This window comes from Halichoeres trimaculatus, unplaced genomic scaffold (assembly GCF_033239565.1).
Source record: "Halichoeres trimaculatus isolate MK-OKI-2021-1 unplaced genomic scaffold, fHalTri1.1 fHalTri1_scaffold_2, whole genome shotgun sequence".
Lineage (NCBI taxonomy): Eukaryota > Metazoa > Chordata > Actinopteri > Labriformes > Labridae > Halichoeres > Halichoeres trimaculatus.
In genome coordinates this window covers 19,546,221-19,565,000 of record NW_027437180.1, presented here as the reverse complement: position 1 = coordinate 19,565,000, position 18,780 = coordinate 19,546,221, and the positions used below count along the sequence as shown (strand labels likewise).

At 40.1% G+C, this 18,780-nt stretch overlaps 1 protein-coding gene across 1 annotated transcript in view; it reads left to right on the top strand.

Moving 5' to 3' along the window:
* The window catches only part of cacna1ib (calcium voltage-gated channel subunit alpha1 Ib), a 156,584-nt gene that overhangs the window by 38,330 nt on the left and 99,474 nt on the right, over positions 1–18,780 (top strand). The window contains exons 4-6 of the mRNA XM_074686023.1: positions 1,813–1,972; positions 11,274–11,616; positions 12,539–12,631. Of these exons, the coding sequence (XP_074542124.1) occupies positions 1,813–1,972; positions 11,274–11,616; positions 12,539–12,631 (596 nt within the window). The remainder of the gene's footprint in view (positions 1–1,812; positions 1,973–11,273; positions 11,617–12,538; positions 12,632–18,780) is intronic.

The following is an 18,780-nucleotide window of genomic DNA, read 5'->3' as shown; positions in this document are numbered from 1 at the left end:
CCTGATATTTTATACTTTTTAATGGACTCGTCACCTACTTTGTGCTGTTTTTAAAAAATACAGTGCACACGTCAGATGATCCGGTAGCATCCTTGTCTGATATGTTTTAATACTGAATTATTTTCAACCATTAAGTCTTTTTGCAGGGCCCATGGGAGAAGGTCTGAGGAGTGTCTGCCCACTTACCCCTGATTAGTCAGCTAAATGCTGTATCAATCCCCCGTCTATTTTACAGACAGAATTTAACCCCTGCTGCAGTTCCTGCATACAGATCAGTCAGAGTAATGGGCCGTAGGATCGCATTACAGTGCAGATGAGGGATTGATTAGTTAATTATGATAATACAGAGGCTTATATGGAGACGAGATGCCAAAGCAATGTGATAATTCTACAGCAGCAAAAAATAGTGGAATGAGAGGGTGTGTGTGAGGCTAGGATACCATCAACTACAAGAATGCAAAAGAAGCAATAAAGATATACATATTTTTTCTTTGTTTTTCTGTCTCTTTATGGTGTCATTTGTTTCTCCCATAGCCAGGTGCTTCCGCATGTTGTGGCCAAAAGTCCTGGCCTATCAGGGCTAAAGAAGACCTCTTACAGTGACTTACTCTAACCTCTCATTTATGTATTTGTAGAAACGTAAAGTTTAACGATGAAAACCAGTGGAATCTTGTGCAGAGTACACAAGAAACATAGTATTACATATAAAAGAGCAAATACAGAAATAATTTCTGAGTTACTTTCTAGCTCGGCCCTGCCCCTTCATGCCGGCTGGCTTTTACATCCCTTAAAAACCATTTCACCTGGAAATAATGGTGTCAAAACTTCTCTGTCCAGGGATGACTGTAACCCTGGTTCAGGATTGCCTCATCCTTTGTCATCTCATCATGGTTACTTTATCCCATGCACATTAACCCAACTAACCCCGCTGAGTCCAAGTCTGGTATGAGTCATACTTAAGTGTATACTTTGGTGACAATCTTGTTTGTCTAATTTGAACCTCGAGTGACGACATAGAACACCATCATTTAATTTCCGTAGCAAATTGCAACCACCAGGATTAAAACACACTATTGTTAATGGAATACAGACCATTAGTGAAGAAAAAATGGGGTAAGTGGTTTTGCACACACAAGATGGATACAGCTTTTAATATTCTTAAAAGCCCTCATAAGACATTCTCTGCTCTTTCCTTTAGCAATACTTCAGCATTTTTTTTCTATCAGGAAAGAGAAGTAAACATAAAAAAAAAAAAACTGTATTTTGCTCGAATGATTCAGAGGTGAAATATTGTCAAAAAGTCTCAGGAGCTTGAACTCAGCAGGAAGTTACAGAGACTGAGATATGTCTGCCCTGAGCAGCAGCTAACTCTACCCTCCTGCAGAGCTCAGACAATGTGGTGGAGGTGTTGGCTGAGGGGAATGAGATGATGACACAGGCTGGTGATGGGGAAAATGAGGATTAAGCACAATGACAGCATGAATGAAGTGAAGTTGAAGAGCCAAGCATATACTGTACGATTAAAGAAAAAAAAAAAAAGGGGGGGGGGGGGGGTAATGAGGATGTATTGCAGTGCTGTTGGATACATACGTCAACATGTAATAACATGGGAAATCATCAGAACTGGAGCTCTAACTCTAAAGCAGGCATTTTTATTATGGCATTAAAGTAACTTCATGAATACATTCTTCAATACAAACACCCCCTTGCTTACATATTAACCATATAAATGAGCAGTTAAATCAGATAATATGATGAAGCAATGCATTTTTTTGTTGATTGTTAGACAATCACATCTTTCTTCCTCTGCAGGCATGCGTATCCTGGTGAACCTGCTGCTGGACACCCTGCCCATGCTGGGCAACGTCCTCCTCCTCTGCTTCTTCGTCTTCTTCATCTTCGGCATCATCGGAGTGCAACTGTGGGCAGGGCTACTGAGAAACCGCTGTTACCCAGAGGAGAACTTCACACTGTGAGTCGGCACCTGCTATGTCTGTTAGTGTGTGAAAAGAGAAAGTGTGAGAGAGAAGCCAAGTGTGAGACATTGCAATGCTTCAGGCTCTGAGACCTGTTGCTCTGTCAGCTTGATAGTTAATCTGCCTTGTGGAGAGTGTTTCATTGCTACACTAAAACTGCAAGTGTTAGTTAATTACTTGATCAATTTTTAAATGTCAAAAATAGTTTGTTTATTTATTTATTTATTTATTTTATTTTATTTTATTTTTTTCGGGGGGGCTTGAACACAAAATCAGAAGCAGAAATATTGAGTGATTATATGAAGCTTTTAAGTGGAACGGAAATTGATATGCAATCCACTAATTTAAGGGGATTTTCTTTTGGAACTGTGAGTTTTCTTGCAATATTAGAGAATTTTGGAGGGGATAGGGATTGGAATTTGGCCTGAAGGCCTGGTCTGAAGACAGTCATTTGAAATTCAGTTTCCCAAGCTGCATGATAGAAAAAATTGAGTGTCTTATGACAGGGATGAGTGTATGAAACAGCTGGTTCAAAATACCTAAAAGCAGTGGTACTTTCTTCATGTAGGCTTTGTTTTTTTTTTCAATAAGTATTAGCTGATTTTTTTTTTCAAACTTCTCTCTGATTGTTGCGTTTCCTCATTAACCATTGCTAGCAGCAGAAGTCTTCACACCTTTCTTCTATTCATTTATGCATTTTTCTAGCTTTCCATCGTATTCTCTATGCTTGTTTGTTTATGCATGGGTACAATATGTGCTGTGAAATAGGTGCACGTGTCAGGTTGTGTACGTGTGTTTCGACATAGGCTTGTCACCCTTATCTCATTACCTGCCCTTCCTCACTGTGACTCAAAAAGATTAATTACATCATCTACTCAATTTACTGACAGTACCACTCAGATGAAGGCCCTCTCTCCTTCTCTCTCCCCTCTCACTCTAGTGTTAATATAATGAGGCTGATTGCAAACCAAAATCAGCACGAAGCAAATATCATTATCTCCAAGTCAGTTCTGCCACTTAATTACAAAACGAATCCCCCCGCCGCCATCCTTTCCAGCCCCACTCTGCTTCTCTGTGTCAGATGACACTGATCATTTGAGCCTACAGTCAGTTCAAGGGACATCCATGTAGTGATGTAGTTTTTTAAGTTTGAGTTAAAGTCAAAGCTCCAAAGAAAAAAAGAGGAGGGTAAAGAGAGAGCAATATGAAGGAAAACAAATCTTACTGGAAAAGAAAGGCCAGTAAACACTGCCCATGAGTCATGTATTTGACTGGTTTAATATTGGTGTGTTTTGACGGTTTGGTGCTATTATTGTAGTTAGAGCACTCATAAAAGCATCTTGGCCCAAGTTTGAGAAGGAGTCACATAGAGTGGCTAAGACTGAATCCAATAATCTCTTCTCAATTGGAGGGATCATATATGTCGTCCAAAACTTAGGACAAGGCACAGACACTTTCCTCTGGTTTTCATGATGCATTTCTTGGCCGTTGCCATTGTTCAATAGGTCAGCTTGATAGAATCAAAGAAGATAATCAAGGACTGGTCTTTCAGGTACTTAGTGCTCCTATACACTTTCAAAACCGTAACCTAAATTTAACAAGATCCTTTTTTAAGTTTAAATTTTTAGCTAAATTAAATTGTTGTGTATGGAATAGTTATAATTATTGTTATAATTTGACATTTAAGTGTCTTCGAACCGATCTAAAATGTGACATAGGAGCTAATTGGGGCTCAAACGAATCAAGGATCGATTTGAGTCAATCCCACAAGGATAATTCATGTAAGCTGTCATCATCATCAACTGGGCATCATTTGTCCAAGATTACAGATTACAGATAACAGCATTAGCAGCCCTATGACTAAAATATCAGTAGTGCAAAAATATCTCAAGCTGTAGAGCAAAAAAAAAAAAAAATGAAAAGGCTGGAGCTTTGTTTTTATGACTGAAATTTGAAGTTAAACCTATGAAATTCAACCTATCAAACATGCTGTCTATTACAACACTATAACTTTGATTTTATGTGGATGCTGCTGTAATGATGGGGCTAAAAACTTGACGCATGGCAGCAGTGCCAATAGCAAACCTGAGACAAGGATAGGAAATCTTGTAGCTTATTGACCCCCCAAAATTTGGAGGATATGTTGGTCATGTGATTTTTGCAATGGTGCAGAATCATGGCTCCCTCTCTGAACCAGCCTGCATGCTTCAAGGATTGTATTTCCATTCCTTTAAGTGTTTCATATCGCACCTTTTTCTCGATGTCTCAGTCACTTTTTATTCTAAAAATGTCACTGCCTCCATGACCTGACAGCTGCAACATTGCTTGTAAATTTTCAGGTCTCTCTGAAAGGCCAGACCCCAAACTGTTCTGTGGGGAAGTTTGATCACGCTTGGGTACACTGATTCAGCCCCATCATCCAATTTGAAAGTCTGCTGCTGACCCGCTCATCTGTTTTCTTCCAAAGAAACACTTGTCACACTGCTCTTAGTTCAACTCCATCATTCATTTTAGTAATTTATAGTCTGTCCCCCATTTCACCACTTGCTGTGTGCACAAACTGTCAAGCATTTGCCTGTTTTCTCTGGAGACAGACATACTTGTGAGGATGCGTTTATGACATCCACACAGGTACACAGGAATTTATCCCAAGCACCATACGTAAGGATGCTGGTAAAAACATGCAAGTTCTAACCTCTGCAGTTTGACAAGTGAATGCACTTCTGTGCTTCAACTCTTTCCTTCATCTTTGGCCTTTTTAACATCTCCCATTTTCCTTTTGTTGGGGTGTTGGTTTTCCAGTACAGCTGTGAGAGTTGTTATTGTTGTGAGAGTGTTGAGTGATATTTCCTAGGCTAATGTTCTGTATCCCAATGGCTGTGGGCTGTTTATTTTGGTGGAGGTGTCAGAAATTCAATTACTCTTCTGTCATGTTGCTTCAAAATCAGAGGAGTGAAAAGGCTGTTGTTGATTCAGGAGCGGATGCCGAAAAAGAAATACACTCTGCTTGTGTTCTTCAGTGGAGAGGGAATCACATTTGTTTTTGTGCGTAAGATTGAATACCGTTTGCCAACAGAAGCATTCACGCAGTCTGTCATGGCTGCATGCACACAGTGCCGACCAGAACAGGAATAATAATCTTGATTTAACTGTAAACAATTACTTGGCAAACTTTTTATCATGGTTGCCCAAGCAGTAAACAGACATTATTTAAAGATGATATTAAATCTTGACTGCCCTGTATCCTTGGGATGAGGCAGAGCTTCATTTCACAACAGTAAATCCCAGGAAATATTGAGCTGAACGTTACATTGATTCAGCTTGAAGAGAGATAAAGAAAGAAAGCCTGAATTATGAAATTCTGCACTTGACCTTACTCCTCTCTCATAAACCGCAGTTATAATGGTTATCCAATGCTTCAAAATACACTGTTGTTATCCCTCTTACATGATGTCTGGACTTCTATCTTAGGGAAGAGGGGGGCGTTTGGGCCACAGGAGTCAGCTCGGCATGGTAGTTAGGGGCATTGCATAAGTCAGCCAAGTACATGACTTCTCTTTCAAAGATCAAGAACGGAATAAGATTAAACTGATGGTCAGTGATGAGTACTTCTAACAAAGTTGACTTCCTTTTAAAGGTAGGGTCTGCAGGAATTCCTGTTATTTGTTAGTAAACACAGCATTCAAACTGGGTTCCTCCTCCTTGGCTCAGTCCCAGCAGCAGTGCACACCCACAGCCTCCAATCATAGCTACATAAACACACTTACAAGCCCAGTAACCACCTGTGGCATTGCGTTTCCATGAGGGAGGTAGTCAAGACTCAAACACCTAACTTGGCATGTTAGCACGAGCTAATTACTAGGTTATCTGACACATACCTGGTTAGCGGAAAGCCAAACTGAATTGCTGTGCATCCAGCGCTGCTCTACAAGTGCCAGGAAGTGAGTGAAAGTTGAGCCAAGCTTCACCCCTCACCCATTTCAGAGAAAAAGTTTTATCTGATTGTTTTTTAGTGGGCTGCATGGTGGTGCAACGGTTAGTGCTGCAGCCTCACAGCAAGGTTACCGCCCACCTCGGCTGGTGGGCGGTGACAGGCAGGCTTTATATTAAATGTTGTCAGTGTTTCTGAACTGACTGAACTGTAGGACCAAACCACTTCCCCTTAGTTGTAAATCATGAGGCTCATATTCATTATGATGAAAGTAAAAGTGTAAGATGTATCATTCCCCATTTCTATGCCCCTCAAAACACCTACTTTTTCTATAAGCCAAAGGGAATCATGTTTTCCCCTCCCTTTGACCTTTAAAAGTACAACCTCTGCCATACAATGGAACTGATCAATGATAATGTAATGAATGCTCACTTGGCTGTGGTCCCCTATTGATTCAGATTTTTCTGGGCTCTTTTTCACATTTATAATAATTTGGTGACTGCAACACAATTGCCCTAACTGCTAAACTTTATAGCGGTGCAGTGATTGATCTTTCCCCAGTGTCTTAGCCCAAGTATGGTTAGAATAATCAATCAAATTGTCAGAGGTGACTTACTGCACCAGCAGTCTCTGGGCACTGTAATTGGTAGGTTCAGCTGCTGTCAGTAAATACATGGCCATTTAAATGTCATGATTAATAAAACAGTCAACAGTCAACCATAGAATTCAGCAATGTTGACCCCAGCAGCACCCAAACAAAACTAGTGGAGTTAAAGCTCCAACTGTTTTGATAAATTGAAGCAAGATGTTTTTTACTGGGTTTATGCAATGCAGAGCAAAGCAAGCTCTAGATAAAAAGTCTTCACAAACTGTGGCCGGTGGATCCATCTATGCTTCACAACAACCAACAATAGCTGACTGAAACTAGCTGGCTATAGGCAGAGCTCAGCAGGATGGTTAAAATAGACTTTCCCAGTGAAGGCCACAGAAACTATGTATTGCTAAATGCAAAGGAAGTCTTGTGTAGAAAAGCAGTCAAATATTTTCCCTGGGGTGGGGGACTGAATCTTATACAATACACAAAACAGAGGGTTTGTAGTTTCAGGAAGCACTTTTAAAATAAACAGTGGGTCAAGTTACTGTTACCATCACAGTGTAAGACAAGGAAACAATTGGAAGCAACTTTTTGAAGGTTTGCTCTTACAATAGACATGGTCTAAAAATAATGAGTCAGACTACAGTGTTTTTTTAAATTATTTATTTATAAGGTAGTATTTGGCCTTACAACAAATCACAAAACTGATGTGTCCTACTTCTTTTTCCACTATTGCTAATGGCTGTATTCGAGGAATGCTCCATTTGGTCATACTGTAGGGTTGACACAATTGATCCACATGAAGCACAGATGACTTGATATCCCATTCTGGTGTGTGTGTGTTCTGACATGTGAAAGAAAGCTTTGAACCCATTTTACTTCATCCAGGAATTATTTTTCTTTTAATTCAACATTATTCATAGTCAAATATTCATTTTTCTCAGCACATAACACTTGTCTGTGATGATTCATGACGCCCCCCTTTGGAAAGCCAAATAATTTTGATCATTCTAAATGCAGAACCAGAAGTTTAACAGGTGCTGTTTTTCCCATAATATCTGTATGATTAAGAGTACAGCTAATACCACTGTGAGAGCCCCAGGCTCAGACAATGCCTGGGATTCAGTGGTGGTAAGCCTGGGGAGACCAGATCTGCAGCCAAGCGTTTGATTAGGCCAGTTTGGCTGCACGGAGGAGTGGGCTGGAAAGCGGTTCATTCTGCCAAGCCCAGGGAGAAAATAATGATCTGATGAGAGGCTTTGTGGTCAGCCATCTCCATGGTTACCATACACAAAATGAAATGGAAAAGGGATGCAATTATAAGATGTCCTGACCCACCTGAGTTAATTTTAGTAATCTCATGCAATGTTGGTAATCCATGCACAGAAGCAGAGTTTTTGGATGATTTTGATACAAAGCTGCACAACAGTTGTAAACCAGAGTGCAGGAGGTTTCCAGGAACATAAGCATGAGGTATCAAACATGAACCTTTGGCTGGTGCTTTTGCTGTCAGAAGTCCAACGTCTCCTCAGGTGTGAAATGAATGCTGTCTGTCTGACACTGTCTGCTGGCAAACGTAATCACCTCAGTATACAGACACAGAGCTGACGTCCAATCTGATAATGAGCTCAGCTGTGAGATCCGCTGTCACTTGATGTTGGCTCCATCCTGAGCAGAGGTGAAGATTAGTGGGCTGGGTGTGGGATGTGCAGAGAAAAGAAGAAAGAGGACTGTCACGTTTTATGAAATTTACTCACAAGTCCTCTGATGTACAGAGATCATGAGCGCAACAAAAATCTCATAAATGCAGCAATGTCACCACACTGAGGCAGGGTTTTACTGTTCACTGTTCCAACTTGCTCCTTTTTCTATCTGTTTTATAACTGTGGCTTTTTGCGCTTCTGCACAGGCTTCATTTTTATCAACTGGGTATTTCCCCTTGCTTTAACCAGCTATAAAACCTTTGGGATGATTTTGATTCGAGACAGTAAACCAGGCCTCCTTATCGTAAACCAGGGCTTAACTTCACAAATGTGCTAATGGAAGAAAGTTTAAAAATTCCCATGAACACACTCCTTAACCTTGTGTAAAGCTTTCCCAGAGGAGTAGAAGCTGTCAAAGCTGCAAAGAGTGGGCCAACTCCACATTGAACCATACAGATTAAGAATGGGGTGCCATTAAAGTTCAAGCACATGTAAAGGCAGATGTCCTGATTCTTTTGGCATCCTTGATCATGTGCTGACTTTTACCAAAAATAAATGGTTTATTTGTGCCCCAGTTCCAGTTTAGCCACATATTAACAATGTGTTTTAGGCTTTGACCAAAGTCACAAAAATTCTAGTTTGCTGCCTTTTCCAAATTGGCTGAGGTAGCAAGCTGTGACTGAGCAGAGAGGTCTTTGACACCTAATTGCATTCTCTGGAACATAGATCTGAAAAACAGAAGTGATCCAGTCAAAGAAATCTTTGTTTTATTAAGGGCTCAGTTAATGAGACACAAGGATCAGACTCCAGCACTTTTCACACATTTCAGTACCCTTGCTGTTCATTTCACAGTTTTTTTCGCCAACAACTACAAGTCATAACCGATAACAAAGTTGAAGTGAATTCAGGGAAAATTGAGTGCTGGTTGGTGACATTAACTGGGCTTCTTGCATTTTTTTGAATGCCAAGACATGCCGAAACTTTCGCCCTATGAAGCAATAGCTATTCCAATAGCGTGATGCAACTGAGAACATTTTGGTTTGGATAAAATTACATAATAGATGTAAGAAAGAGCATGAGAAAAAGTGGTTAGAAATAACTACGGCAAACCTGTTAACTTAAAAGGTCTTGGTGCTTCTCAGGTAATAGCTTCTTTTCAGCGCAACACAATGTAGAGAGACAGAGTCAGCCAGAAGGCTCCAAAGAGCAGGCAGCGAGGACTAAAAGTGGAGTGAGAATCAGGGGAAGTACTCACAACGCTGCCTTCTCAAATACCAGGTCACATGTAATTGCAAAGCAGCGTCTGTGCTCATCTGTATCTTTTCCTCCAGACTGCCCTTTAAATAGCAACCTGCTCTCGGATTAAACTTAGATCACATCCAGCTCTGCTGCTCTCTGTCTTCAGTGACTACTCCCCGCTCTCTGTAATGACAAGACAAATACCTGCTCTCATCTTCCTCTCTTCCTTTTTTTCACATTTTGTTTCTTTCTGACTTTTCTCTTGCCATTCTCTCATAGTTACTGATGCAGGACTCAAGTCTCTTTCTCCTACTCCCATAGTTTTGTTTCTTTTTCTCTCATCCATGACTTAATTTTCCCTCTTACTTTTTTGTTGCCTTTCTTTCTTTCTTTCTTTCTTTCTTTCTTTCTTTCTTTCTTTCTTTCTTTTTTTCTTTCTTTCTTTCTTTCTTTCTTTGTTTCTTTCTTTCTTTCTTTCTTTCTTTCTTTCTTTCTTTCTTTCTAATTCTCCTAATTTAGAAGTGGTATTTTCTTCTTTCTTTCATTTTTACCTCTGCCAGGAGGTTACGTTTTTGGGAGAGTTTATCTGTTTGTGTGTCTGTTTGTTGGTTTGTGAACAACATAACTCAAAAGAATTTTCATGAAATTTTAAGAAAATCTTTGAAATGGGAAAAGGAACAAGTGATTCAATTTTGGAAGTGATCTGGATCACCATCTGGTTCCTTAATTTTTTTAAAGGATTCCTTATCATTGTGAGATTGGACCATTTTCACTAGATGTGTAAATAACTCCACGATAAATTGTTGGATTGCTTTGCAAAACAAAAGACAAGGTCACGATAATTTCTCACACATGTAAAAGGACTACCCAGATCCAGGCAATATAAGGGATACTAAGATCCAGAATATGAAATATGTACTGGGTTATCATAATTTTCAACACCGTCAGGTAACAAATTATTGTATAAACCTGCAACTAACACCAAATTGTAGCAGACGGTCTGCTGAAAGGGGGTATAACATTAAAGTAGGACTAAAGTGTTGCGTGACAACCACAATTTGCTTGGCGGAGGTCTGCGCTCTCTGAGTGCTTTTCTAGTTTTCTTATACATTTATTCTTACTCATCAATGACTTTATTTTCTTTAGGGTGGCCAGGTGTCCCGATTTGATACGGGCTTTCCTGTGTACTATTTATTTGTTTGTTTGTTATAAACTTGCCAACACATCGGCTTGAGCCCTGCTTAGGTCTTCTTCATGTTTGGTATCTTCTCCCCTTTTCTTTATTTGACATGTTCATGTGCATGCCTTGACTCTGGCATAAGCTCCTGCCAATCGGTCTAACTGTAAAAGAAGAACAAAAGCTAGAAGTTAAATGAAGTAAATGCTACATGATTGGCTGAAATGTCTGGTTCACTAAGATGAGCAGACAGTCACACTGTTGGGATTATCTTGTCTTCACTGCTTCTCTGCCTCCCTTTGTCTGTGTGTCTCTGGTGTCATTTTCTCTTAATTTTTCCATTACTAACATAATCATCTCACTCTCTGATACTCGGTCTCTCCCTCCATCCTTTCATCTACTTGTCTGTCTGTCTTTGACATACTGATGTCACAGCACACAAGTGTTGGAAATAGCCATGAAGGAGAAGGGGCTTCGCCTTGTGGAACGTATCAGTGATAAACTAGTTAATACAATGTACACTCTCACTTTTCAAGGCTTTTCTTCCAGCTGGTGTTTTAGGTTTGAAGCGTGAATGTGAAAGAGTTTTGACAAGGTTATAAAATAACCCTTTTGCTTTCACACTCACTATTTTCTTCTCTTTCTCTCGCAGCACTACAGGTATCAGTCTGCCTCGGCCATACTACATGGCTGACGAGGATGATGAACGGCCTTTCATCTGCTCCTTACCAGTGGACAATGGAATCATGTCATGCACTGACGTCCCTGCCCGCCGTGAAGGAGGCAAAACGTGCTGCCTGGACAAAGATGACGTGCTGTACCGCCAGTCTTTGGGCCTGAGCCCTGAGCCTCTGGCCAATGGCAGCGTGAGTGTTGCAGGACTGTGTGTCAACTGGAACCGGTACTACACCAGGTGTCACACTGGATTACGCAACCCACACAAAGGAGCCATCAACTTTGACAACATTGCTTATGCTTGGATTGTCATCTTCCAGGTGTGATAAGTACCAAATTAGTAGACTTTAAACTCTACTTGTTGTTTTTGTCCAGAGCCATCTTTAATTTCTCTTTATTTTTTTTCTCTAACTATTGTTCCGTCACTTACCTTTCGTAATGTTGATTGAATAATGTATGAAACACAAAAAATTTGGAATCACAATGAATGTATGAATGCTGATCAAATAACAACCCTTGAAAAAAACATCTGGTTGTTTCAGGACAAATAGGTTTTGACTTTTTATTTTTTCTTGGTAAGTCCACTGTGCCTCTGTAATAACTGTCCTCCCTGTTTCATACAGTATACCTTTACCACCTAGGAAAACACTTCGCACAAATTTTGTTGAAATTTTATTCAGCCTGTTAATAATAGTCCAGTATTTTGAAATATGTTTCAGCATTTTCTTGTAATGAATGTTTTTACAGCCATGACCAAAACCAGCAACAGCTAAACATGCATTTGCCTAATTTATCTTATTAGCCCAACATAAGAAAGAAAGGACAGACACTACCTTTGCTTCAAGATGACTGAGAAAAAAAAATGAATTAAAAAAAAAAAAAAAGAAAAGAAATAAGTCACAAATATAACCATTTAAAAACATCACCTACTGGCTTTGAAAAATAGTGTAACACACATCACTAACAAAATATTGATCAGATACTTTCATACTTCAGTTTGTTCTTCTGAATACTGTTTTTAAAGCCTGATGCATTTACGTAGGATCTATTTGGACATTTTATTGCATTCATGCCCTGTGAAGTTCAATGATTTTAAGTTGAAGCCACTAATCATCTCTTTCATTGTGTCTAAATTCTCTGCCAAAACACAAGTTCTCATAATTAGAGAAAAAATGCACAAATTGTTAACTGGTGTGTTTCAGTACTCAGAAGTGTTATAATATCCTTCTTTCCCTACTGCAGGTGATCACTCTGGAGGGCTGGGTGGAGATCATGTACTATGTGATGGATGCTCATTCCTTCTACAACTTCATCTACTTTATTCTCCTCATCATTGTAAGTCAAATTATATACCAGAATAAACCTAATGCAGTGTTTTCCAGCCAGTGCTTATCAGTATATTGGTACTGTGAATTTAACGATTATTAGATTGTATTAAAATAACATTAATATTAATATAATTTTTTTTTTTTACTTTCACATTTGTCAGAATGGGTAGTAAGCCACCACCTTGCATCACCATGTTTTAGTACTAGCACAAGCTAGCATGAACGTTAGCATTCAGTGACAAGTCATATATGGTATGCCAGTTGAAAGACACAGAAGTGGAGAGTGGTTGTTGTGCGCTGTAGAATTTGAATCTCAAAAAGGTTTTAAGGGTCAAATTTGACAAATGGAAAAACCATAGTTATTTAAAGTCATTGAAGGCCAAAGTCACAAAGACCAATAGGGTGGGTTACTACTGAAGTGTTTCAATCCAAAATCTGACCGCTAGATACCACTGAATGAGATAAATTATGACAGTAGAGTGCTGTTTCTTCTTTATTCCCTTCTTTATTTCACTTCCACCAGCTTTCCCATGCATGTGTGCAAATAGAGCACGTAGGCTTCTGTAAGTGTCAACACACACACACACACACACACACGCACGTGCACACACGAACGCGCACACGTGCACACACACACACACGCACACGCACACGCACACACACACACACACACACACACACACACACACACACACATTCCCTTCAGTGCATTTTATTTTTGGCCCTTTGAGAGCCTGTTTGTGTGTATGAAGTGTGACTGCCAGTTCCTTACTCAACCCAGAGGCTGCCTTGTGTTTTTATGTTTAATTGCCTGCCTTCAGGTCCAGACCTCCATTTCCCCCCCATCTCTTTTACTCTCATTTCTTCTTTCATTAAATCTGTCCATTTTCTTAAATCTGTCAATCTGCCCTCTCACTCTTAGACTCTACTAATACCTTCACCGCTTCCTTCTTCACCCTTCCAAACACTTTGTGTATCCCCTCTTTCTTCCTTCTACTCCTTTTTTCCTCTCCTTAATCTCCACCGATAACTATCTCCCTTCATATGCTCACTTCTCTCTCTCGCTGAGCTCTATACTGAGCATCATTCATACATCTGTCAGTCTGCTCATTATACTAAGTCACGCAGAGACACTCATAAACTTAAAAACTGACAGTCAGAAGTAACTTAGAGCATAAGAAGTACACTTTGGCTGGGACACAAATCACTCTTTTCAAGTCACTTATCTAAAAGTCTGTTTTGAGCAGTCTAAAGTATAAACTTAGAATATTATACACCCATTTATAACCATGGTAAAATAACATTTATACACCTTTTTACTCAGGATTTCATAACTGTCATTTCTAAACTAGTTTTGGCAGCTTGTACATATATTTAGAGAATTATTTTGGTTGTTGAATAACCTTGCAGACCCCCTTTCTATGGATTGATTTAATATATTTATGGTGTTTTGGCATAGACTGTATATTATGACGTGTGCTGCTTACCTCTTGGCGAGGTCACATGACCCTCAGCTGTGCCCCTTATTGTGGGAGCTCCCGATCTTAATATCCTCTGAACAGCCGCGTGACAAAAAAATTCACCCCCCGTACAGTGTGAGCCGGTAGTAAAACTAGCAACTCAGACAGGAGACGTTTTTTGAACCAGGCTGTAAATAGGTTAATTTCTGCTTTGAAAACAGCTTTTTTTGGCTTGGTGTGTATGTGACTTCCACTACTTTCGGAGCCAACCTCAAACCAAACACTCAAGAAACAGCAGATTTTAGCACTTCTGCATTGTCTCATATTCTCAGACCGGAGGTTGCTGCTTGGTTTTTGGCCAATCAGAACTGATATTCAACATGTACATTGTTTGTTTTTTAGCTAAGCAATAATTGAAGTGGGGATTTTTTTCACCAATCAGTTTTTTGCTCTTTTTTTTTTTTTTTTTTTTACAGATTTTTAATAATTTGGTGAACTAGTTGTCAACGGGGGCTGCACAGTGATGCAGTGGTAAGTGCTGTTGCCTCACAGCAAAAAGGTCACCAGTTCGAATCCTGGTTCTGACAATGTCTACCTTTCTGTGAGAAGTCTGCATGCACTCCCTTTGTATCCGTTGGTTACCTCTGGGCACTCCAGCTTTCTCAGTCCAGTAACATTCTCATCAGATTAATTGGTGATTCTGAATAGCCTATAGGTGTGAGTGTATACGTGAAGGGTTGTTGGTCTGTGTGTGTCAGCCCTGTGATTGACTGCCAACCAGTCACGGGTGTACCTATCTCATCCGTTGATAGCTGGAATAGGCTCCAGCCAGCAGTCACAACCCTGAAATGGATAAGCGGTAGAAAATGGATGGATGGATGTTGTTCAGAAAAATCCGGAGAGGTGGTCAGGGCCTTGCTTGGGATCCGATTGGCCACCCTGATTGGCTATTTGCCATGTCAGAGGCAGTCCTTTGTGCTCCTTAACACTGTTACAGTGGGTATACATCTTCATTTGAGTCCCTAAAGAATCAAGCCTCTGGGTGTTGGGCTAGTCTACATTAGCATGGTTGTGCAAGCACTGGGAGGTGTCAAACACATTTAAAGGAAGCAGATATCATTTTAAATTGAGATCTTGAACTCCTGTAATTTCCTCGGAAAGTGTTCAGACAAAAAAAAAAAAAAAGATTTATACTTTTTTTTTTTTTTTAAATTCAGAGTTCCCTTTGACTTTTGCAGACACTTCATGACACTTACTTTTCAATCTTTTGTGACTTTTCACGATTCAAACCAAAATTCAGATGCTTTCAGAAATGTCAAAAGCTTTCCTATTTGAAATTATAACTTGAAACGAGCTGCAGTGAGGCAGGCTACGGCATCTAAAACCTTTAGTCTCATAAAAATTCCTATTATTTTCCAGCCTGACCCTCTTTTACTTCTGATTTTCTCCAAGAAGAGAACAGAGCCTTTATCTGTTTTGTCCATTCAGACTAAACTGCAGTGCCTCAAGATCAGCTGTCATCCCCGCCAAACATCAGTCATCATAGAAGTACTTTCTTGTTTATCTGAAAATACATTTATTGTCAAAAACACATTCAAATGCATTGCTTCAGCATCAAGTTCATAAAATTGCCTCACTAGATGCTCAGTGATGTGCTGGTTGTCTTTGATGTGAAACATCAGGGAGGAGAGGTGGAGAGAGAAAGACAGGGAGAGAGGAAATTACTGCCGGTGGACAGTAAGAGATAGAGTAAGGATGATGAAATTGGAGGGAAAATGAAGGGGAGAAATGGGGGGAAATGGGTTAGTGAAGGAAGGAAGGTGAGTAAGTGAGCTTCAGAGCGAGAGTGGAGGAGAGGGAAAAAGTAGAGGGAGCATGAGGAGGAAAAGGATGGTTGAATCGATGAGGAGAAGATTCGGAAAGTGACGATGATGGACTGAAGCGTGGGCATGAAATCAGAGAGCGGATTGGAGGAGGATGGGAGGGTTGGTTGACCACATGTTGGTGCTCCCTTTGATCCTAAATGAAATTTTATTAATTAGACTGAATCCCTCAGCATGTCCTGCAGGCTCACATGGAAGGAACAGACACAGTGATCACAGCAGCATACATATCTCACTTTTACTGTGGTATAGCCAAAACCAGCAGCATCAAAGTTGTAATTTAGAAAAAATTGCACAAGACACAACTCAAAACTTTTTACATTTCTTTTTTCCTTTACTCAGACATTTTTGCATGACACTATCAAGGCTCTTAAGGTGTTACTGTTTTTCCCAATTTGACTGGTACCTCTTTCACTCAGCTACTTGTGTCTTTTAGTAGCCCTTACTTTCCTTGCTGTCGCTAGTCAACTTTTCTTTGCTGGTAACTGGTCAGCCAGTAACCCAAGATTTAAAGTTTTGTGTCCTCCCAAAGAGTTGTGTAACATCAAAATAGCCCCCCATGTTGTAAGTTAAGGCTGTGTCACCGCGCTGTCAGCTGAAACTAAATAGATACACCACCAAACTACTTTGTGTGGCCTGTTTTGATTAAAAGGTTTGACGAGGTTGTCCCTGACATAGCTTTTACTATTCAGAATCAATAACCATTGTTATGACATTTTGACCAATCAGAGTCAAGAATTTTTAAAAGATGGGTCATTCAAAAGAAAATGGACAAAATTTTGCATTAAATGTTTGAGATGTCAGCATAAATACAGAGTTTCACTTAGAAATATAACAAATCAAAAAATGTTCAGATCAGCTTGGAATATAAAAAATAGCTTTTTTCTTTCCCATTTATTTCCTACTTTCCTACTTTTCGTCTACTTTGCTGCTGCTGTCCTCTGTCAGAGTGCTCTCATACTTACTAAAGAAGGGAGTCTGGCCAAACCATGAATAACACAAATACAAACAGCAGCTAATAAATCTTCCTTATTCTTTATAAAAGCAATACATCCAGCTTTGTGAGGTGTTGATATGTGGATGGTAACATTAATTTGGGCAGGTCAGAAGAGATATGAAGTGTAAGGATTAAAAGGGTGATAAATTACATCAGCTTTGCTAATGCTTGCTTTTATTGCTTGCATAAATCCGCCCCTAATCAAACCCTTAGCTATAACCAACACTTGGATATAGGATCAAATCAATGACATTGCTAGAATTTAAACAGCAATGTTCTCTTGTGTCTCTCCACTGAGTATCTATTGAAGCAGAAGTTTGTGAAACATTATCTAAATGAGGTAGGAAATCTCCTCCTTGTAATGAAGCTCAAGATGAATGTGTTTTGCATCAAGCTCAAAGTATCAGCGGGATTTTTCTCTGTGCATTGCATATCTGCTGTCTTTCCCCACAGAGACTATTTGACAGTAGGGCTCTTGTCGGCTTTGTTACGACACGTTTCAAGGCTTGTCTCACAAATAGACATAAACCAGGGAAGGGATTTCTATTCACATGTTTAAGTTCTGTTAAAACCCTGCACTTGTCAGGTCTCAACAGCAGACAGATGATCAGACTTTTAATTATGTTTGCTCTAAAACTGTGAGACACTGAGCATGGAGAGATGGAAGAGAGGGAGTGACAGACACAAGCCGAGGGGAAAAGGAGGGAGAGGAAGAAATTGAGTTTAGATACTTCAGCAATTTCTCACATGTAGCGTTCACATAGATCAAGTGTGTTGAATTGAATTGAGGGAGATAAAGGTAGAGCAGGGTGAAGTGGGTGCAGGAAGGGCGCTGAAAGATGAGAGACGGAGAGAGTGTGACAGCTGGAGAGACAGAGGATAAAAGGGCGATAAAGATGGAGGAAGTTTGATAGAAGTCATTTACTGATTAGCATCACGTAGATCAGTGTAGACCAAAGGACTCAGTGGAATTAAAGGCTTCCCGTGGAAAATAGCTCGGCCCTCAGGAATAAATGTTTGTTGTGCAGAGAGTCCAAACTTGCCCTGTTTTGATACGCAGGTAAACAAAGTAATGAGCCTTTTGATTTGACACCGTGTAAGCCTCCAACCCCACCTCGTCCTCATTAATACCAGGAATGCAGCCAATTTGTCAACAAGGATACAGACAGCTAAACATTGATCTCATTTAATTCTTCCATCTGTTGCCGTGTGTTGAAACAGCAACAGGTTACTCATTGGTGAGACAATTATAAAGACAGAATACACTGGTTTAAAAAATACAATACTTTAACAGTATTACAGCAAGTGGAGATGCTAAGAGAAAATCTTTGAAGAGCTGACGTTCACTTATTATATATATATATATATATAAAAAAATCTAAATTCTAAAGTTATAAAACTGATTAAAAAATAATCTCATCTCACCTCACCACATTTTCCACCACTTATCTGGGTCCGGGTCACGGGGGCAGCAGTTCCATCAGCATAGACCAGTGGCCCCTGTCCTCAGCCATTTCCACCAGCTCTTCTGAGGAGATACCAAGGCATTCCCAGGCCAGCCAAGAGATATAATCTCTCCACCGCATCCTGGGTCTACCCTGGGGGTCTCCTCCCAGCTGGACAAGCCAAAATCACCTTCTCCATCCGGGAGGCATCCTCACCAGATGTCCGAACCACCTCATCTGGCTCCTCTTGATGCGGAGGAGCAGCAGCTCTACTCCGGGCCTCTCCCGAATGTCTGAGCTCCACACCCTATCTCTAAGGCTGAGCCCAGACACCTTGTGGAAAAAGCTCATTTCAGCGGCTTGTACCCGCG